Source organism: Hemitrygon akajei, chromosome 3 (assembly GCF_048418815.1).
Source record: "Hemitrygon akajei chromosome 3, sHemAka1.3, whole genome shotgun sequence".
Classification (NCBI taxonomy): Eukaryota; Metazoa; Chordata; class Chondrichthyes; order Myliobatiformes; family Dasyatidae; genus Hemitrygon; species Hemitrygon akajei.
The window spans coordinates 197,804,100-197,828,082 of NC_133126.1; the positions used below are offsets into that span (position 1 = coordinate 197,804,100).

At 46.3% G+C, this 23,983-nt stretch overlaps 1 protein-coding gene across 2 annotated transcripts in view; it reads right to left on the reverse strand.

Annotated features, from left to right (window-relative positions):
• Positions 1 to 23,288, reverse strand: part of dvl3b (dishevelled segment polarity protein 3b) — a 167,290-nt gene extending 144,002 nt beyond the window's left edge. For both annotated transcript variants that reach the window (XM_073041678.1, XM_073041676.1), the window contains exon 1: positions 22,545 to 23,288. In XM_073041678.1, the coding sequence (XP_072897779.1) occupies positions 22,545 to 22,705 (161 nt within the window). In that variant the 5' untranslated portion in view covers positions 22,706 to 23,288. The remainder of the gene's footprint in view (positions 1 to 22,544) is intronic.
• Between the last annotated feature and the right edge of the window lie 695 nt (positions 23,289 to 23,983).

The following is a 23,983-nucleotide window of genomic DNA, read 5'->3' on the forward strand; positions in this document are numbered from 1 at the left end:
ACACCCTGATAATCAATACCCTATCAACCTCTGCCTTAAATATATTCAACAACTTGGCCTCCACAGCCGCCTGTGGCAATGAATTCCAGAGATTCATCACCCTCTGGCTAAAGAAATTCCTCTTCATTTCTGTTCTAAAAGGAACAATTTTGTATTCTGAGACAACCTACTCTCCCTCTGGTCCTAGACTCCTGCTGCTGGAAACATCCTCTCCACTCTCTCCAACCTTTTAATCTACCATGTGGAAGGAGTTAGTTGTCTACTGAGGAATATCTGGCAAGGCTATGCTTGCATCATCCGGACTGCAGAAAAGTTAGAGAGGAGTTAACTGAGGGATACAAGGCACTGAAACGTCCTGGTAGAGTGGACGTCATCAAATCAGAGTCATGCAGTTATACACCACAAGAAGCAGGCACTTCGACCCATCTAGTTCATGCTGAACAAGAGGACCCATCCAAGTTTGACAGTGTTTTGCCCGTAACCTTCTAAAACCATAAGACACAGGAGCAGAATCAGGTCATCAAGCATGCTCCACCGTTCCAATATGACTGATTTATTTTTCCTCTCAACTCCAAGAAGTGAATGTTTTGTGAGCAAACACGAGGAAATCTGCAGTTGCCGGAATTTCAAACAACACACACAAAATGCTGGAAGGGTCTCGGCCCGAAACGTCGACAGTGCTTCTCCTTATAGATGCTGCCTGGCCTGCCGTGTTCCACCAGCATTCTGAGCGAATGTTTTGTGTTAGGGGAGAACCCAGAAGTGGAGGAACATACACAAAATGCTGGAGGAACTCAGCAGGTCAGGCAGCATCTATGGAGAGGAATAAACAGTTGACATTTTTGGCAAAGTTCATTAGGACTGGAAGTGGAGGTAACTGACTAAAAGCCCACCTTTGATAGAAACAAAGAAAAGGCTCTCCTCCCATGAGAATTTTGAATTCTCTTCTTCAAAGGAACACATACAAAATGCTAGAAGAACTCAACAGGTCAGCCAGAATATATAGAGAGCAATAATGAGCCAATTGTTCCGGCTGAGACCCTTTGTCAGGATTTCTTCAGAGGAGACAGGCAGATAATATTTCTTCAATGGAGGAACACAGAATAAGGGCAGGTGGATAAAATTAGTTAAATTGGCATCACAGTCAGCACACCCAAGGTGGACTAAACGGCCTCTCCCTTCTCTGTGTCATGAGCCCTGTGAGCCTGTGCAACTGTATTTCTTAATTGCCATCTTAAGTAGATTCGATAGACCCTTATGCTTTCTGTTTACGCTTGTCAAGTTTACTTTGACTGGCACAGACTTTCAGCAGACTGTGCTTATTTAAAGGGGACTCCCAATTAGCGCTTATCGCGGGATACTCGTGCGTGTTTCGAGAATGATTCGGCACACCATGTTCCTCAGCCAAGCAACTGATGCTCTGCTGGAATTCCCATGAATAAACTCTTGTTTCTGCCTCAACGCGGGAGTCTATCATTCCTCCGCACCTGGGTCAGTCGTCTGCCAATGTACACCATGACAGCACTGTGTTATTGTCAAGGACCCACTCGATCTGATGGGGAGGGGTCTCAAGCTCAAACCTCAACCAGCCCTTTGCCAACACAAATGTTGACTGAGCTGGTGAGTTCCCCCCACCCCCACCCCCCAGTATGTTTTATTTTATATTTTATCTCCCTTTCTACTGGAGGCATCATCTTCAAAGTAAATTTATTTGAAAGCATATGCAGTATATGTCATGACAGACTACCTTTAGATATATTTTCTAGCAGACATTTAGAGGAAAATAAAGAAATGAGTAATGAGGGTCTCCATTGGTCTAGGCTGCCATGGGTAGTGTGTCCAGGCTATCTACATGATACACAAGCCAAGGCAGTACGATATGAAGAGCAAGCTGTTGCCTATGTAGCACGCTCGCCCTTGTCGCACAGCTGATGAGCCCAAAGGGACGGCAGAGATCGATACAGTTTGGATCAGCAGCATCACAGGAGTTGCCAATCAGCAGTGAACTCAACTGTATGTAGGACGGCCTTAGGGACTCCAGCTCTGGATTTTTCCCCTCGGGGTTCACTCCCAAAGCCTTCCCCATGAGTGGGTAGAGCCACAAAGCAGCAGCTTATCAGAGTTCTCCTTCTCCTCGATGAGCAGCCAACCACAGATGATTAACCCCATCTGCCCAAAACCACTGGTTTTAAGGTGCCAGTAACCCACAACTGCCCCTTCTCCTGTCAGTAGGTTCCACTGGGCTTGGTAGCAAAGCCACATGGGAGAGCCAGGAGCTGGACTTGGTTGTCAGAGGCTGTTTGAGAAGCACACCACTAGGAGCGTATCTCAACTATCACCCCCGGCTACAACGACTATAATAGAATGAATGAAAAACTACACATTAAAAAATACTGACAAATGACTGATGTGCAAAAGGAAGACAAATCATGCAAATAATTTAAAAGTAAACAAGCAATACTGAGGAACACACACAAAATGCCAGAGGAACTCAGCGGGTCAGGCAGTATGTAAGGGAAGGAAAAATCAGTCACCACTTCAAGCCCAGACCAAGACGGACGAAGGGTCTCGCCTCAAAACGGCAACTGTTTATTGCCCTCCATTGGTGCTGTCCGACCTGCTGAGCTTTTCCAGCATTATGTATCTGTTATCCAGACTTCCAGCATCTCCAGAATCTTGTGTTTATAAATAAAATTGAGAAAATGTGCTATGGGGTCCTTGAAAGGGACCCTAGAGGTTATGGAGTCAGCTCAAGGCAGGGACCAATAGGTTTGTGATAAATGGATGAACATACAAGAGAGTTTTGAGTAAGTACGTGGTTGGGAGAGGTATGGAGGCTTGTGGTCCGGGCGCAAGTTGATGGGACTCGGCAGAATTAACAGCTTGGTGTGAGCTAGATGGGCCAAAGGATTGTTTCTGTCCTGTAGTGCCCCATGATCATTGAAAGTGATGGATTGCAAGGAAAACTATTCCTCCTAAGAAACTGAGTTGCTAATTTGTTAATCTCAGTGCCAAGTTTGGGCAAGAACTGATGTCTTTTCCCTTCCCTTCCAGCCCTGATGAAGGGCCTCGGCCCGAAATCTCGACTGCTTATTCCTTTCCATAGATGCCAACTGACTCTCTGAGCTCCCCCAGCATTTTGTGTGGGCTGCTCTGGAGTTCTAGCATCTGCAGAATCTCCTGTGTCGATAAGTAACAATGAGAACATGTGCCGCAGAGGTCAGTTTCTAGGTGATGGAGTCAGCTCAAGGCAGGAATCTATAGGCTCCTATGAAAGAGTCACCCGGAGTAGGCAGGGATTTGGAGCTGAGTTTACAATAGGATCAGCCACATTGAAGCACACCCGAGGTTCAATTTGACAAATCAAGCACCTAATTCTCTGACAGACCTGCCACACCAGCAACAACAACTGTGGCCATGTTACAATCACAGATTTATATGCACCTGGCCTGCCTTTGTAAAATGAGTTAACATGGCTGATGTGAATTCAACTCCAGGATTTACAAGTTGGAGCGTACAGAAGTTATAAACATCTTTTTGGATGTTTGCTAGAGTACAGATGGATGCATTGTGCAAACCTTTCCCCCTGCCCCCATCTCCACACCAGTACGTAGCTTAAATTATTGCATAGATTTGGCTGGTAGCTGAATGAATGTAAGATGACTTTTGCATTCATAACAAATGTTCACATACACTCATTGGCCATTTTATTCGCTACCTCGTGTACCGAATGAAGTGGCCACTGAGTGTATGTTTATGGTCTTCTGCTGCTGGAACCCATCTACTTCAAGCTTCGACACGTTGTGCATTCAGCAATGCTCTTTTGCACTCCACAGTGCATGGTTAGTTGAGTTACTGTCGCCTTCCTGTTAGCTTGAACCAGTCTGGACATTCTCCTCTGACCTCTCTCAATAACAAAGTGTCTTCATCCACAGAATTATCACTCACTGGATGTTTTTTGTTTTTCGCACCATTCTCTGTAAACTTGAGAGCAGGTGTTCCTCTCCTGGCTTGGTCCCTTGGTTAGGGTAGGGGTCCATGCATTAAAAAAAAGGTTGGGAACCCCTGCTGTTGTGTGTGAAAATCCCAGGAAATCTGCAATTTCTGTAATACTCAAAACACCTTATCTGACACCAACAATCATTCCATGGTCAAAGTCACTCGATCACATTTCTTCCCCATTCTGATGTTTGGGTCTGAACAACAACTGAATCTCTTGACCATGTCTGCATGCTTTTACGCATTGAGTTGCTGTCACATGACAAGCCGAGCAGATATTTGCATTAAAATGCAGGTGTACCTAATAAAGTGGCCACTGAGTGTATGTGAAGACCCTACTTGCCCATCCATCCACCTGCTTGCTACTTCAGAACAGGCAAAGCAACTGCTCTCAAGAGAGCCAAGCTCATTTGCCATATAAATCCAGAGAATCTTCTCCCAATGTTAGTGCTTTTATGGAGCATCTGGCATCTATAAACTTTACCCTTCCTTACATCAAATACTGCTCTGTAGATTCAATGTTAAACCAAGAGATCGGAAAAGGCTGAGTGAAGAAGTTCGGGATCCCTCAGGTTCCCCTTAAACATTTCACATTTCACCCTTAACCCATGACCTCTAGCTCTAGACTCAGACAACAATGGAAAAGGCCTGCTTGAATATACCCAATCTATAACCCTCATAATTTTGTATTTCAAGCCTCCTCTCATTCCACGGCACTCCAGGGAATAAAGTACTAACCTATTGACGCCTCACCTATTACTGAGATCCTGGCAACATCCTTGCAATTGTTTTCTGCACTCTTTCAATCTTACTGAAATCCTTCCTGTGGGTGGGTGAGCACAACTGGGTTCAATACTCCAAATTGGACTTCACCTATTATGAGGAGAGAATGCGCGAATTGTATCTATACTCACCCGAGTCTGAGAATGAACGGTAAGATGAGAGATAAGAAACGCGCATGATTCTGTTTGTGGAGGGGTGTTGAGGGCAGAAGTGGAGAAACCAGTTTCCCCTCCACGGACTCAGTCTACACTTCTCGATGCCTCAGTAAAACAGCCAACGTCACACAAGACCCATCAACCCCCGACATCCTCTCTCATCGGGGAGAAGATGCAATAGTCGGAAAGCACGTACCACCAGCTTCTATCCCGCTGTTAGGAGACTATTGAATGGTTCCCTAGAATGAAAAGGTGGACTCTAAACCTTATAATCTACTTCGTTACACCTTACTGTCTGCCTGCACTGCACTTTCCTGTAACTGCAACACTTTACTCTGCATGGTCATTGTTTTACCTCAATGCATGATCAATCTCTAGAGTTGCAGCAACTGCACAATCTCTTGTGTTCGTGGCAAGCAATTAATGGAAGCCAGCCATCATAGCTTTGGCAGTAGAAAGATCCTGCCTGACCAATTCAGTGAGTTTCTACCCCAGTGGTATATGACTATTGAGTGGTGCAATAAGATAGGCTCCTGACCTCATCATCTACCTAATTTTCTCTGTAGTTGTTACACCTTATCCTGCAATCTGTTATTGTTTTACCTTCTTTCACCTCGATGCATTGTGTAATGATCTATTTGTATTAGTAGCATGCAAGACAAGCTTTTCACTGTATCCTGGTACATGTGACAATAACAAACCAATTTCAATTTCCGCCGTGGCTGAGAGGGTGGGGAGGTGAATAGTTTCCGATTAAATGTCAACTCTTTAAATGGAGGAGATATATCTCTCAAAGGGTCATGAATCTTTGGAATTCTCTACCCAAGGGGCTGTGGAAACTTACACTTAACAAGGACCCAGAACAGGACTGTAGTTCCAGAATACTTCTGAGACTGCAAGGGCCAGCAGGAAGCTGTGAAAACACCTTTCCTCCATGGACGCTGTCTACACTTCTCAGCACCTCGGGAAAACAGTCAACACAACCAAAGATCTCATCTGGACATTTTCTCTTCTCTCTCGTCAGACAGAAGATACAAAAGCCTAAAAGCACATGCTACCTGGTTCAGGGACAGGTTCTACCCCACTGCAATAAGACCATGGGCATATCTATGCAATAAGCCAGCCTCCTAATAAGGTGGACCTTTGACCTCACAATCTATCTCACCATGAACTTGCACTTTATTATCCTCCTGCATTGCATTTTCTCTGTATTTATTCTGCATTATCTTATTGTTTTACCTTGCACTATCACAACACCCTGTGTAATGAAATTATCTGTATGGATGGAATACAAACCAGAAAGATTTTCTCTATACTTGGGTACATATGACAACTGTTCCCTCGAAGCTGTGTGGGTGCACGGTCCCAGAAGTAATTCAAATGCCCCCACACACATATCCTTTGTTGCTGCTGGCAATGGCCGCAGCTACAAGATGTTTTAAAAACGTGAACTTTGTTGGGCTGTATTTCATTATACCCTTCAATTAATAAAATCAAAAGTACGTGATTTTTCAATTTTCATTCTAAATATTCGAAGTATGCATGGTACAAAAAAAAACATTTGAAGTGCCATGTAGTTTTCAGGCCGTATACAAATTTCCTGCTCCGAGCAATGGTTGGTCTACGCAGCTGGAAAAATATCAGTGGGAACATTGTACATGATAATATTCTTTAGCCAGAGGGTGGTGAGTCTCTGGAATTCATTGCCACAAATGGTTATGAACACCAAGTCATTGGGTATATTTAAAGCAGAGATTGATAGGTTCTTGATTAGTCAGGTTGTCAAAGGTGAGGGGGAGAAGGCAAGAGAATGGGGTTGAGAGGGGTAATAAATCAGCCACACTGGAATGGACAGAATTGTCTAGTTCTACTCCAATGTATTATGATCTTATGAAACAGATTATTTGCGTTAACAACAAACACAGTTCTACATTGCCTACATGTTACCTTCTCTGTAACTGCAGCAATTTATTCTGCATTCTGTTGTTGCCTTACTACCTTAAAGTACTGTGTAATGTAATGATCTGAATGGATGGCATACAACCCACAAAGATTTTCCACCACACTTCGCCACATATGACAATAATAAACCCATCTACCAATTTGCTACAGCTTGTGTAGAGAAACATTTCAAAAAGTTAAACCCTGCCTTTCCCTCCACAGAAGTTTCCGGAACTGACAAGTATTCAGAGAGTTTGGTGTTTTTTTTAAAATTCCTGATTCAGCAGCACTTTGATTTTGATTGATGGTTGGACATGTCAGCTGAGATTTTCTGACAGCTCTCAAGTAATATCTGTGACTCAGAATTAAAAACAGTGGCTGAATATTGATTTAGTTAGAGATATCACGCAGAACAAGCCCTTCCAGCCCAACGAGCCTGCGCCTCCCAACAACCCACCTATTTAACACTAGCCTTGTTCCTCTCCATACCTTGTGGTGCATCAGACAGCAACCCTGCCGCTTCTGCATTTGCCTGTTTTTAACAAGGCTGAGTTGCGATCTTGACTCTCAACCCAGCATGGATGGAAAGTGTGCAAGGAGCCGGCCGGATTCAAACTCAGGACCACTCAACGTCCAGGGCAGATGCCCCTACACCACCGGCCAGCCAACACTAGACTAATCACAGGACAATTTACAATGACCAATTAACCTATTAATCGGTATATCTTTGAAGTGTGTGGGAGGAAACTAGAGCTCTCGGGGGAAAGCCACTACGTACAAACTCCTTGAACCCTGATGCCGTGAGCCCCAGTAACATCACGCTAACCGCAATGCTGCCGTGGCGCCCCAGAATAATAAACCAATTTATCAATTTGTCACAACAGGTGGAGAGAAACATTTAAAAATACTAAACCCCATTTCTCCCTCGACAGAAGCTGTCAGAACTGACAAGTATTTAGAGATTTGCTGGGTTCTTAATTCCCGATTCAATAGCATTTGGATCTCGATCGAGGCTTAGACGTGTCAGTTGAGATTCACTGACAGTTCCCAAGCAACCTCTGTGATATAGTGACTGAAAATGAGCTGATTGGCACTGCAAATCAACCTAATATCCTCCACGTTTCCTGACCTTGGAGGGTAAGCAAGTAGACTTAACATGGAAAATTCTGATGGGCCCCAGCCTGTCCCTCACCAGATGCTAAACTCAATTAGAGAGAGAAAGGCAGACATGAAACCCAGGGAAAAGAGCAATTACAAAGGTAAACAGACCACAGATAAGGAAGCTTGTGCTTGCTGTGTGCAGTGCCCTTGCACGGTTCAGGCAAAGGCAGCTCCTGACATCACATTGTACCCTAATGGATCTGTGGGCAGCCATGGGCTTACTTCCTATAATTAGTGAACGATCCCTCAGATGACAACATTCAAAGCTCAAATTAAATTTATTACCAAAGCACATATATGTCACCATGTTCAATCCTAAGATTCATTTTCTTGTAGGCATTCACAGTAAATCCAAGAAACACAATAGAATCAGTGAAAGACTTGAGAAGATGATCAGGTTGGACAGACAACCAATGTGCAAAAGATAACAAACCATGCAAACTTGAAAGTGAAAGATTAAATAGATAGATAGATAGATGGAGAAGCAGTAAATAGAGAACATGAGATGAAGAGTCCTTGAAAGTGAGGCTGTGGGAATAGTTCAGCGATGGGGTGAGTGAAGTTATCCCCTCTGGTTCAGGTACCCGATGGTTGAGGGGTAATAACTGTCCTTGAACCTGGTGGTATGGGTCCTTATCAAATCTCTATCCTGTACCATCCAATATCCCAAACCAATCACATCTAACTTGCCCCCAATACCAATTAGTAACCAATCATGACTAACAGGCAGAATGAGGGGAGATTTGATAGAGGTGTATAAAATTATGATGGGAATAGATAGAGTGAATGCAAGCAGGCTTTTTCCACTGAGTCTAGGGGAGGAAAAAAAAGAGGTCATGGGTTAAGGGTGAAAAGGGAAAAGTTTAAAGGGAACATTAGGGGGAGCTTCTTCACATAGAGAGTAGTGAGAGTGTGGAATGAGCTGCCAGTTGAAGTGGTGAATGCAGGCTCACTTTTAACATTTAAGAAAAACTTGGACAGGTACATGAATGAGAGGGGTATGGAGGGATATGGCCCAGGTGCAGGTCAGTAGGACTAGGCAGAAAAATGGTTCGACACAACCAAGAAGGTTCAAAAGGCCTGTTTCTGTGCTGTAATCTTCTAACTTTTGTCAACACTATTTAAAATCCCAAACTATCTTCTCTCTCTGGTCCATAATAATTCTATTTCAGAATGAGAATCACTTTATTGCCAGTATGTGAAACACACCAGAACTGATTGTGGTTCAGGGCCAAGCATAAAACACAGGACAGTACAACCAACAGTTTACAAGACAATAGTGCAAACAGCCATGGGCAATCAACAATTAGCAGAATGGTCACATGGCAAACATCAATAATCAAACTGAAATAAATGTGAACAGAAGAACAGACTGAATAATTATCACAGAACAAGGAGAGCAGGAAAGGCCATTGAACGGATGTTGTGCAGGGACAGTCAGGGTATCACGCCTGAGTGAGTTTTGTGGAGAGCTCCAGGAATGAAGATTCAGAGATGACATGTAGACCTGGTGGTGATAGACTGATAGCATCTCCCTGATGGCCATTTGGCCCATCAAGTACACTCCACCATTTTGTCATGGCTGATCCAATTTTCCTCTCCACTCCTATCTCCTGCCATCTCCCATATTCCTTCATACCCTGACCAATCAGGAATCTATCAACCTCTGGCTTAAATATACATAAAGACTTGGCCTCCACAGCTGTTTGTGGCAAAGAATTCCACAGATTTGCTATTCTCTGGCTAAAGAAATTCCTCCTCATCTCCGTTCTAAAAGGATGCCCCTCCATTCTGAGGCTGTGCCCTCTGGTCTTAGACTCTCCCACCATAGGAAACATCCTGTTGAGGTGTCTATCCTCTAGGTGGGTGGGTGGAGTGGGCAGCAATCTTTTCAGTTCGTTTCTTCGCTGTTAATCCAAATGCATCACGGCTTGGTACAGCAACGATCCTAGCTGAGACCACAAGAAACTGTAGAGAAGTGTAGACACAGCTCGGCACATCGTGAAAACCAGCCTCCCCTCTGTAGCCAGCAAAATCAAAGTCCCCCCTCACCCCAGACATTCTCCTTTCTGCCCTCACCTATCGGGGAGGAGATACAAAGCCTGAAAGCACGTACCACCAGGCTGAAAGACAGCTCCCGCACTGTTGAATGGTTCCCTGGTACAACAAAATGGATTCTCGATTCTGCCTTCTAACTGATCTGAGCATCACAGTGCACATCACAAGCAACATAAACACGCTTAGGCCATTAACACAGAATCCAGGTGCATTGGACACAAACACAGGAGATTCTGAAGATCCTGATATTCTGTAACACGTACAACACCCTGCAGGAACTCAGCAAGTCAGGCAGCATCAGTGAAAGAAAATGAACAGCCGACGTTTCGGGCCGAGACTCTTCATCGGGATTTGAAACATCGATAGTGTGTTTCCCTCCACAGAAGTTCCTCCAGCATGTTGGTGTGTACAAGATACTCTAAACGGTACAACATTCACAGGTGTACATGGAGTCTGTGACACGAGAGATGCACAAACCAGAAACATGATACACAGATCCTCAGATACAAAGCTGTGATTCACAATTCACTCCAAAAGGAATTAAACAGCAGAGAGAGCTCCAGAAACTGCATTTTAATTACCTTTTTTCCCCATGTTACCATATCATACGATAAAACATTTATGTGATTTCTGCAGAATATATATCCACGACAATCTGCTCCCTGATCAGTAATCCTGCCTGAGGGTAAAATGGCCCTACACATCTAAGCAGGAGTCACATCACTGCTAATATATTCCATTACTGGGAAGACATATCACACACGATTCAAAGATCTATCACTGAATGCACTTATACAGCATAAAGCACAACTTGATCGAGGTGTACAAGACGACTGATGCGATCAAGGTGTACAAGATAGCTTTTGACGCCTCTGGCCTGTACTCACTGGAGCTTAGAAGAATGAAGGAGGATCTCATTGCAACACAGAAGAGTACAGTAAAGGATCAGGCCCTTTGACCCACAATGTTGTGGTGAACCAAATAATAAGATGGATAACTAATCTCTTCTGCCTACACAATGTCCATACTCTTCCTTTTTCCTCACATCCATTGGGCCATCTAAACGACTCTTAAATTTCCCCAATGTATCTGCCTCTACCACCACCTCAGGAAACGCATGCCCTACCAAGCCTACCAGCATGTCCTACCAAACACTGAAAGATCTCAATAATGGATATGGAGAGATGCTTCCTACAGTGAGAGTGTCTAGGACCAGAAGGCACAGCCTCACAATAGAAAGATACCTGTTCTGTGTCAAAGAGAGGCAATGCATCACTTAGAACAGGGATGGAGGGAATTTATTTAACCAGAGGGTGGTGAATCTGTGGAGTTCATTGCCACAGTCAGCTGTGGAGGCCAAGTCATTGGGTATATTTAAAGCAGAGGTTGAAAGGTTCTTGACTAGTCAGGGTGTCAAAGATTACAGGCAGAAAGCAAGAGAATGAGTTTGAGAGGCAAAATAATTCAGCCATGATGAGCAGACTCGATGGACCAAATGGCCCAATTCTGCTGCTATATTTTATGTCTTATGATAAGAGGCATAGATGAAGTGGACAGCCAGTGCCTTTTTGAGCGGTGTCACCAGAAGGTGCTGAAAATTAAGTACTCTCCGATCCTAGACTCTCTCACTACAGGAAACATCCTGGGTGGGGGTATTTCACAGAGTAGTGAGTGTGTTGCCATGGGTGGTGAAAGAGGCAGATATATTAGCGATATTTCACAGACCCTTAGATAGGCAAAAGGATGATAGAAAAGCGGAGTTCTATGTGGGAGGGAGGGTTAGATTGATCTCAGAGTAGATTTCAAGGTTGGCACAACATCATGGGCTGACGTCATGTTCTACGACCTCAGGTCTTTCTGAGGTTTGCTGCTGCATCATTCAGAAGAGGCAGCAGATCTATGCACAGAAAGCACAGACATGCTCGATTTTTACGTGAGGGGTAACTTCCAGGGTCTCACTAAAAACTCCAAGCAAGGCAGTACACTAGCACAAATGCTTTACAGCGCTAATGATTGTTTTCCTGATGCTGTTTGCAAGGAGCTTGCAATTTCTCCCCATGAGCGTGTGGCTCAGGTTGGTGAGATGTGGGGATGCTACGCTGATGCGGCCTGACCGCTGCACATCCTCGGAATGTGTTGTCGTTATAAAAGTGACGCACTCCACTCTATGTTTCAATCTACATTAAAAGCTAAATCATTAAAGCTCTTTCATGGAAACTTCCCTTGTGTCAGACGATGACCACCAGCTCAGAATTCTTTCGCATCTACAACTTCTCTACTCGTGTCCCAACTCACAGGAAAGGCATCAGGCATCTATCTATTTATTTATCTGTTTGTTTATTTTTTATTTTAGCGGTACAATGCGGATTAGGTCCTTCTGTCCCTTCAAGTCATACCACCCCCGAAACCCCCGACGTACCCAATTAACGCCAACCTAACAGGACTATTTACAATGAGCAGCTAGAACCTGGTACATCTTTGGACTGTGGGAGGAAACTGGATCACCCGGGGGAAAACCCACACATTCCACGGGGAGGACGTGCAGAGACTCCTCACAGACCCAGCACGGAATCAACCCCCGGTTAATAACGGCATGCTAACCGCAACACTAATTTATGTATTTATGTCGTCATTCAGCCCACTGCATTGATACCGAAAGGAATGAAGTACTCAAGCTGATCTGTCGGCTCAGGTAGCGTGCACCCCCCAGTCTAATAGTACCATCAGTTTAATATTCCTTTTCATGGCCTCACCTTTATTCCTAGAGTCACAGAGCCCTAGAACAATACAGCACAGGAACAGGCCCTTCACCCCATCTAGTCCATGCCAAACGATTGTTCTGCCGAGTTCCATTGGCCTACACCTGCACCACAGACTCTCCATGCCCCTCCCATCCATGTACCTATCTAAATTTCTCTTAAATGTTCAAATTGACGCTGCATCTGTCACTTCCGCTGTCAACTCATTCCACACTCTCACCATCCTCTGAGTGAAATAGTTCACCCTCAGGTTCCCTTCAGACATTTCACCTTTCACCCTTAACCCATGACCTCTAGTCACACTTACATTTACCTGATCTAAGGACATAGTAATTCTGTACACCTCTATCAAATCTTCCCCTCATTCCTAGCGAATAAAGTCCTAACCTATTCTACCGTTCCCTAAAACTCAGGTCCTCAAGTCCCAACAACATTCTCATAAAGATTCTCTGTACTCTTTCAACCTTATTGATATCTTTCCAGTAGTCAAGTCACTTTTTATTGTCATTTCGACCATAACTGCTGGTACAGTACACAGTAAAAACGAGACAACGTTTTTCAGGACCATGGTGCTACATGAACAATACAAAAATTACGCTGAACTACCTAAACCAACACAAAAACTACACTAGACTACAGACCTACCCAGGACTGCATAAAGTGCACAGAACAGTGCAGGCATTACAATAAATAATAAACAAGACAATAGGAACAGCAGAGGTCAGTAGTCCGATGTTCCATAAACAAACAGCTGAATGGCGGCGTCCGGGATTCTGTCCGTTTCTGTACTCACGCCGAGTATTTTGTTGCCACAGATGTAGTCAATTTACTCCCACTGGAGAGCAGAATGGACGGGAGAGCCGGCCGGCTAGGGCTTGCTTTTTTCCTGGCACGGACTCCTGCCCGCTCACCTCACTTCCTCGCACACTGCTTACGCTGTCCCCACCTCCAGCAGTAGGTAGATGAACGGAACAGCACGCCAAGCTCCAAATCGGCCACACCAACGTCTGGTATAATTTCAACACAACAGCCCAACTCCTGTACTGAATACCGGAGCCCAATATGCCAAAAGGTCTCTTTAGATAGATAGATAGATAGATACTTTATTCATCCCCATGGGGAAATTCAACTTTTTTATGACCCTATCTACCTTGTTCTCTTCCATAAAGTCATCCTTTCCTTGTTTTGAACTTCCAACACATATACTCATTCTCATTGTCGAATCAATGACAACCCAGCCTTCAGCTTCCCACACACACACACACACCCCAACACGCTCTCCCTCAACTCTCTGCAATCCGTCCTTCCTTTAAGAAGTGTGGAGTGCACTGACTCATTGTATCATAGCCTGGTATGGAAGCACGAATGCCCAGGAATGGAAAAGGCTGCAGAAAGTGGTGGATACAGGCCAGTCCATCACAGGCAAAGTCCTCCCCATCACTGAGCACCTCTAGGAGGAGAGCTGCCACAAGAAGGCAATATCCATCTTCTAGGACCCCCACCATCCAAGCCAATGCGCTCTTCTTGCTCTATCATCAGGAGCCCCTAATTCCCGTCCTCTACAAAAATCTACCTATCCAGCTGCATCTTAAATATAATTAATTAATTATCCTCAACTGCTTCCTTGGGCAGAGTATACATGCACAAACACACACACACATACATACATACATGCAAAAAATCTAACGAGACATTTTATTTAGTGCCAGTGACCAAAACATTCCAAAAGCTCTTGTCATGGCTCATAAGCCATCACCACACCACATCATTTCCCAACAAATATTCCAGGATTTCTCCTGCTCTGCACAATATCAGATGCAAATATTCAGATATCCACGTACTTCACTGTAGGGGCTTTACCATTCAAAAGACTTGATTCTTTTCTTAATATATGAGCTTCCCTTGGTAAAGAGTTTTGATAAACTTGTCACAAACAAGGAAAATCTGCAGATGCTGGAAATCCAAGCAACACACTCAGCAGGCCCACCGAAGCGTCTTAGCTTGAAATGTTGACCGTACTCTTTCCCACAGATGCTGCCAGGCTTCTGGGTTCCGCCAGCATTGCATAGATAGATAGATAGATAGATAGATACTTTATTCATCCCCATGGGGAAATTCAACTTTTTTTCCAATGTCCCATACACTTGTTGTAGCAAAACTAATACCATACAATACTTAACTCAGTAAAAAATATGATATGCATCTAAATCACTATCTCAAAAAGCATTAATAATAGCTTTTAAAAAGTTCTTAAGTCCTGGCGGTTGAATTGTAAAGCCTAATGGCATTGGGGAGTATTGACCTCTTCATCCTGTCTGAGGAGCATTGCATCGATAGTAACCTGTCGCTGAAACTGCTTCTCTGTCTCTGGATGGTGCTATGTAGAGGATGCTCAGAGTTTTCCATAATGTGGGTGTTGCTTTGATAAACTTGGATTCTCGTGTTGGCGTGTGGCCAAGTGGTTAAGGCATTCATCTAGTGATCTGAAGGTCGCTAGTTCGAGCCTTGGCTGAGGCTGCGTGTGTGTACTTGAGGCAGGCACTTACCCACACACTGGTCTGCGACGACACCGGTGCCAAGCTGTATGGGTCCTAATGCCCTTCCCTTGGACAACATCGGTGTTGTGGAGAGAGGAGACTTGCAGCTTGGGCAACTACCGGTCTTCCACAAAAAAAACTACCTTGCCAGGCTTGTGCCCTGGAAACTTTCCAAGGTGCAAATCCATGGTCTATCGAGACTAACAGAGGCCTACTACTACTAAACTTGGATTTTTCCACAAAGGACATCCTCTTAGGGATGTGAGGCAGGGTTAGGAGGGGTGTGAGGCAGGGTTAGGAGGGATGTGAGGCAGGGTTTTGTCACAGAGAGTAGTGAGTGTGTGATGGTAGAGGCATTTATGATACTCTTAGATAAGAACATGGATGAAAGAGAAATGGAAGTGTATGGGCTATGTAGGATGAAAGAATAAGATTGATCTTGCTAAAGGCTAACAAGGTGTTATCGTGGGCCATCAGGCTCATTCTACACTGTACTGATCTGTGCAAAGCCCTCCCCACCTACAAGGAGACATCCCACCATCCAGAGGCCATGTTCTCTTCCACCTGCTGTCACATGGAAGGAGGTACAGGAGCCTTAGGTCGCACACAACCAGGTGCAAGAACAGTTATTACCCCTCAACAATTAGGCTCTTGAATCAGTGTGGATAACTTCACTCACCTCAACACTGAACTGATCTCTGAACACAACCTGTGGACTCACTTTCAAGAACTCTACAACTGGTGTATTTATTTTACTTAGCAATACAGCGCGTAACCGGCTATTCTGGCCCTTCAAGCCACGCCCACCCAGCAACCCAGCAAACCCTGATTAACCCTAACCAAATCAAAGGACAATTTACAATGACCAATTAAGCTAACCGATACGCCTTTGGACTGTGGGAAGTGACTGTAGCACCCAGAAAAACCCCACACATTCCACGGAGAGGTCATTCACAGACTCCTTACAGAATGGCGCTGAAATTGAACTCTGGAACGTCCCAAGTGGTAACAGCGTCGCACTAAACACTACGCTACCAAGACACCCACGGTCTTTATTGATTATTATTACTTTTTTTATTTGCACATTGGCTGCATATGTGTGTAGTTTTCCATTGATTCTATTGTAGTTCTGTGTTCTTTGAATGCCCGCAAGAAAATGAATCTCAAGGTTGTATATAGTGATATTTACATACTCTGATAATAAATTTATTTTGAACTTCTAGGTTCTATAAACTGGTTTTATGAACTGGCAGAGAACGAAGAGAGATCTGATCAAAGTTTGCAAGATCACGAGAGACACAGAGAGTCAGTATTTTGCTCCTAGGGTTGAAATATTGAATACCGCACTTTGGTTGAAGGATTGTTAAGTTAAAAGCAAATGTGTGTTCCAAGGGTCGTGTGTGCAGCCAGGGGTGTTGCCAGATGCAAATACGATACGTGTTCTTAGACAGGCACATCAATGTGCAGAGGGGCACGGACATTGTGTAAGCAAAGGGATTAGTTTAATTGGGCATTAAATTACGTTTAATTAGCTTGGCACCACATCGTAGGTCAAAGGGCCTTTTCCTCTGCTGTACTGTGGCAACTTTATTAAATACACCTGCTTGTTAATGCAAATTAGCCAATCAGGTGGCAGCTACTCAGTGTATAAAAGCCTGCAGACATAGTCAAGAGGTTCAGTCGTTGTTCAGATTAAGCATCAGAATGGGGATGAAGTGTGATCTAAATGACTTTGGCTGTGGAATGATTACTGGTGCCAGATGGGGTAGTTTGAGTATCTCAGAGAAACGACTGACCTTCTGGGATTTTCATGCACAACAGTCTCTAAGGTTTACAGAGAACATGCAAAAATAAATAAAAAATAAAATAATCATACGGTGTGTGGCAGCTCGGTGTCCAAAAACACCTCATTAATGAGAGAGGTTGGAGGAGAACGGCCAGACTGGTTCACACTGACCGGAAGGTGACAGTAACTCAAATAACCACACATTACAACAGTGGTGTGGAGAAGAGCATGTCGAATCTTGAAGTGGATGGGCTACAGCAGCAGAAGACCATGAACACGCATTCAGTGGCCACTTTATTTGGTAAAGGATATACCTAATGAAGTGGTTTCTGAGTGCAGGTTTTATGCGCAAGGTGTTATGTCGATTCAAAGTCAGGGACATTTCTTGTACGCAGAACAAATCTGTCCACACAGGCTGTGTACTAATTACAACAGCACACCCCCGATGCAATTTATTGTCTTCTACGGTCCACCCATTACTTCTGAATTGTGATTATTTATTTACTGCACCATTCTGTCATGGCCAAAAGTCATGGAGCTCTACAGCCTGCAGACTCAAGAGACTAATTCTGGAAGTGTGTATCTGGATTAGAATGCGTGACTGCAAATTCAGGTTATCAGTGTGACACTTTTACCAACTCAGCCAACCTGACACAAAGATCAGCAGACATCCTGGTGATGCATTTCCTCTCTTAGATTCAGGGAAGCTGAATAATCACATTAAAATGACATTTGGAATAAGTCCCTGTGTAGGGGGAGTTGACAGGGACATAGAATGAGCAATGCAAACAACAACTATGGTCAGCACAGACAAGTTGGGCTGAAGGGCCACTTTCTATGCTGCATTAACATAGTTAATGGACAGCACAGTAGCATAGTGGTTAGCACAACACTTTATAGTACAGGCGGTGACCCGGGTTCAATTCCCACCACTGCATGTAAGGAGTTTGTACGTTCTCCCTGTGACCATGTGGGTTTCCTCCAGGTGCTCCGGTTTCCTCCCACAGTCCAAAGATGTACTGGTTGTTAGGTTAATTGGTCATTGTAAATTGTCCCGTGATTAGGCTAGGTTATATCAGGGGTTGTTAGGTGTCGTGGCTCAAAGTAAATAAGTTATGGTATGGAAACACCAGGGTCCAAGAGTAGAAAAGGGCATGACAGCCCAGTCCATCACAGGGAAAGCCCTCCCCACTACTGAGCACAACTACAAAGAACGCTGCAGCAGAAAAGCAGCATCCATCATCAAAGACCCACCATCCAGACCATCTCTCTTCCCGCTGCTGCCATCAGGCAGAAGAAACCACCAGTTTCAGAAATAGTTATTACAATTCAACCATCAAACTCCTGAACCAGCATGGATAACTTCCCTCGGAACACTCAAGTGATCACTGAAGCCAACTTATGGACTCAGTTTCAAGACTCTAAAACTCATGTTCTGAAGAGCTGGGGAAAAAAAAGTCTTTTTCAACCCAATTTTTTTCTGCTTTTATTATCTGGTTGATCTGGATGTGTCCGGCTCCATCATAAGAAAGGAGCAGGAGGCACCCAATGAGACCCTCAAATCTGCTCTGCACCCTGAACCAACTAGTTGGTATCAGAAGTGTCACCAATGTCTTTGCCTCCTACACCTCTGGCAATGCCTCCCACCAAGTGGGTACTCCCCCCCCCCCCCCCTCACACACACCACTCTTGTTTCCCAGCTACACCCCACCCTTCTACAACACTGGAAAACTCTGCAACATTTGCCATAAAACACCCAACTCCACCTCACCACTCTACCCATTCACTGCCGACAGTGTTATCAGACGGCCTGCTGAGTAATGTGGTCAGCAACAGGTATCAACAATAACAGAAATCTCCAACTGTAACAATAAAGTGTTACAGAGCAGTGCAGGCAGACATAAGGGGCAACATCACAATGAGGTAGATTGTGATGTCAAGGATCTATCTTGTCGTATTAGGGGGCCATCCAATAGTCCTATAACAGCAGGACAGAAGATATCCTTGAGCCTGGTGGTATGTGTTTCAGGCTTTTATATCTTCTGCCTGATGACAGAGGGTGGAAGAGAAAATGTCCAGGGTGGAAGGGTCTTCGAATAAGAGTAGCTGCTTTACTGAGGCGACAGGGAGTGTGGACAGAGTCCGTGCAGGTGGGTGTGTCCACCACTCGCAAGGAGGGTAAGCCAGCATCTTTACTTTTCTTAGGAGGTTCAGCTTGTCACTGAACAAACTTCTACAGATACAGAGTTGGAAGTGTCCTGACAGGTTGCATCGTGGTCTGGTACGGCAATTCCAGTGCCCAGGAATGTGCGAAGCTGCAGACTCAGCGCATTACATCACGGGCATCTACAGGAGGCATTGCCTCAAGAAGACAACATCCATTGTCAAAGATCCCCACCCTCTGGGCCGTGCCATCACTGTTCCCTCTGGGCTGTGAGGGTGCACGGCTGCCCAGTAAGTGACATGCTCCCACACAACAGCCTTGAATCCCCCCAGACTGGAATAAAGGCAGATGAAAAAAAGCTTATGAAACATACAAGATTTACTTTGTTGTACTTCATTATACCCTTTAAGAAATAAAATCAAAACTGCATCATTTTACCATTTTCATTTTAAATATTCATAGTATGCCTAGTATTAAAAAAAAACACAAAGTGCCACACAGTTTCCAGGCTGTGCAAAAATTTCCTGCTCAGAGCAATGGTTGGTCCACAGCTGTAAAAAGGATTAGAGGGTGCACTGCGTGCCACCTTCCCACAGCTACCAACAGGCAGGAAGTACAGAAGCTTGGAGTTCCACACCACCAGGTTCAACAACAGCTACTACCCTTCAACATTTGGTTCCTGAACCAACCAGCACAACACTAATCACTGGAGTTTAGCGACACTAGGACTACTTTGCACTCAGATGGACTTATCCGCTCTAACTATGTTTTCTGTTTTTAAAAAAAGTGCAATTTACTTAACTTCCTATAGTGGAAGAGTCTGGAGCCAGAGGGCACGGCCTCAGAATGAAAGGACGTCCCTTTCGAACAGAGATGAGGAGCAATTTCTTCAGGCAGAGAGTGGGGAATCTGTGGAATTCATTGCCACAGATGGTCATTGGGTATATTTAAAGCAGAGGTTGATAGGTTCTGGATTAGTCAGGGTGTCAAAGGTTATGGGGGGCAGGCAGGAGAATGGGGTTGAGAGGGATAATAATTGAATGAGGAACAGACTGCATGGTGCGAATGGCCTAATTCTGCTCCTAAGTCTTGATTTAAGTTTTTCCTGTGAGTGCTAGGTGCCCGTGATGCTACTGCACCTGTGCTCACATGGACTTGTACCTACGACAATAAAATTTGTCTTCCAACTCGCCGCAGTTTCTTGCAATCAGCAACACACCAGTTGCCATACCAAGCCTCAATGCATCTGGATAGGATGCATCATTGTGTGTGTACAAAAACATTTGTCCACATTAGAAAATCACTGGCTTAAGAACAAAATGCAAAGGTTGATGAATTTGGCTCCCATATCTTATGTCACAGCTTTTCCTTTTATCCGACCTCAATGTACTGATACATTCAATTACCTGTCAACACAACACTCTCCATTGTATCTCAGTACATGTGACAATAATAAACCAATTATCGTTTATTGTCAGATTTCTGTGCTTCTCTGATACAAACTCTAAAGAGGGCCTGGCTATTTCCGGTCACAGGACCGCCTGACCCGCTGAGCCTGCCCGGGCACAGATGCTGAACTAAAACCGAACTGCCAGAGGAACTCAGTGGGTTGGGCAGCCTCTGTAGTGGTGGGGATAAGAACCATCGACGTTTCGGGTTGGAAACGCTGCATCAATACCTCCAGCAGATTGTTTGAGATGGTGGAATCTGGAGCAGCGCACAATCTGCTGGAGGGTCGAGCAGCGTCTGTGAGAGGAATTGTCCTAAGGTTAGACGCAGCGTTTCGACCCAATGGGTTCCTCCAGTAGATTGTCGCTCTAATTCGGCTCAGTTGCCTCCCCACCCACCTGAATTCTCTAAAACAACCCTAAGTTTGCCTGATGAAGGGTTTCAGCCCGAAACATGGACTCTTTATTCTGCTCCATAGACGCTGCCTGACCTGCTGAGTTCCTCCAGCACTTTGTGTGTGTCAGCTTTGCCTCTGCTGGGAGTTCATTTATTGCCTCCCCCGTCTGGGTTCGCCAGCAGACTTTGCACCGGGTGAAAGGTTCACGCCCGCTACCTTCCCCCAGACCCGGTGTTTCACTGAAACGGCGGCTGCCGCTTCTTCCAGAATGGCAGCTCCCGAGCTGTCAGTCTAGAGACGGTGCCCCAGGCTCCAGCTGCTGGCTTTCCCCAGACCGCAGAGACGGGACTACCTGGATCTCCTATCCGGGGAAGGCCCAGCTCCCGGCCGCCGGGAATACCCTCTGCCCCGTTACAATACGCCGGACTCTCGGCAAAACAGTCCCACACAAAAGAAGCTCCGCCATTTTCCTGTGATGATGGGGGCTTAGGTCCCGCGGACTCTTCCCCAACCCACACACCTCTCCTCTTCCCTCCGGCCCCGGGCCAAGGGCTCTGTCTCAGCCCATGCAACCGACTCCAGTCGCGGGACATGAAGAGACATGGCCCTAGGAAGGTGTCAGCCTGGAGCGAGGATGATCTTGGCCCAACTCAGCCTAGCCCGCAGCCGGTCCTCGCCCCCGGGCCCTGGGTTGAAGCAACGGGAGAAGGGAAAATAAAATGAGTGGGAAGGAGAGGGGAGCGGGCGTCGGCCGGTCACTCATCCGTCCCGGAGATCGTCCCAGCCCCGGGCACTGACAACAGACCCAATCCCTGAGCACTAGCCGGCTGTAATGTCAACTCCAAACCCCCCGGCTTCAGAGACAACGCCCGGCCTGAGGGCCACAATCAGTGCCTGGGCATTAGAATAACAGCAGGCCTTGGGGCTGAGGCTGGATTCCCCTCTCTCCCCGGCTCCAGCTCCCTTCACTACCATCTTCTCTTCCTATCCCAAATCTTCCTCTTCGCCCACTTTCTGCCACACATCTTTCCCTTTCCTTTCCCCCGCTTCAACCTCTCCTTCCCCTCGTCTCTCTCTGCTTCATCTCCCTCCTCGCCTTTCCCCAGCCGTCCTCCCTGGCCCAGTTCTCTCCGGGTTTTCCCCTCTCCCGGGATACACTGTCTCTCAGCTCCCTCTTTCCACCCCCGATCTCCCTTCCCCCTGGAACCCATCTCTCCGCTCTGGGCCCTCTCTCCCTCCCCCCCCCGCCCCCAATTCTCCCTCCTCCTCCCCCGGCTCTCCCTCTCCCCAGATTCCCGTTCTAGCTCTCCCCTCCCCTTACCCCAGCTCCCCCCGCCGACGGCCCCGGCTCTCACCCGAAGTCCTGGTCCATGGATTTGAAGAAGAACTTGTAGTTGGGCTTGTTCAGCACCTGCTTGAAGTCGGCCAGGGTGACGCGCTCGGCGGCCAGCGGCAGCTTCACCAGGTACGGCGTCTCCTGATCGTCGATGTGGTAGATGATCTTGGTCTCACCCATGGTCGCCCCTGGAGCTCGGGCTCCGGGCCTCGGAGAGGCCGCCCTGCAATCTCCCCCTGCCGTCGGGCCCACCTTCCGAATCCAACTGCCTCTCGATACGTTGTATCTCCGAGCCGCCGATCGCGCTCGCTTCCCCGACCGACACTTTATATCTCCTGGCGCCGACCAGCCGATACTTTGTATCCCCTCCTGTCGACCAGTCGCGACTTCGTATCCCCTGTCGCCAATCAGTCGATACTTTGTGGCCCCTGTCGCCGATATGCCGGCACTTTGGAAGTGATTTCCCCCCTTTTCACCCCCTCACTGCCGAGTGCCTCCTTTCTCCGGCCTGATACTTTGTATCCTTCGCTCTCGCCCCCCCCCCCCTTCCACCGCAGACCAGGCCCAGCGCTCCGCCCAGCGGCTGCCAGCGGCGACCCCGAGCCCCAATCAGACGGCGAGGGGAGCGGTAGCCGCCGCCCGTCACCGTCACGGGCCGGGCTGCCAGCTGGCACCGCCGCCTCCTCGCCTGCCGCTCGGTGCCAGGGCTGCGGGCTCGACAGATTGCCAGCCCGCACCGCCGTGCAGAGGGAAGGGGAATTCGCGCTCTCAGCACCTCCCCACGCCAAGCAACGTGAAGCGTTGCTCCGTTCCCGGGCCGGAGGGGAGTGGGGTGATGGCAAATCCTGGGGGCAGCCCCGGCCACCCAGGATATCAGTTGGCACTTGCAGGCGTTAGGATCGCGGATGTGGCCATTGCCCTGAAGGTCTTCCATGAGATACCCTTGAAAGGCCTTAGACAGAGTGGACGTGGACAGGATGCTTCCTAGGAGAGTTTAGGACTAGAGGGCACAGAATATAAGGACGTCCATTTAGAACGGAGATGAGGGGGAATTCCTTCAGCCAGAGAGTGGTGAATCTGTGGAATTCATTGTCATAGTCGGCTGTTGAGGTCAAGACATTGCGTATACATAAAGCGGAGGTTGATAGGTTCCAAATTAGTAAAAGTGTGAAAGGGATCAGGAGGAAGGCAGGAGAATGGGGTTCAGAGAGATATCAAATCACCCATGATAGAATGGACTCGATGGGCAGAATGGCCTAATTTAGCGTTCATGGGTTCAATGTCCATTCAGAAATTCAGACAGTACCGAGTACAAAGCCTCCCGCCTCCCTGCACATGATTTATATCATTTATTTTTATATAGAAATACAACAGAGTAGCAGACCCCTCTGGTCCAGCGAGTCTGCACTACCCAATGACACTCATGTCACCAATTCATTTTTTGGACTGAGGGAGGAA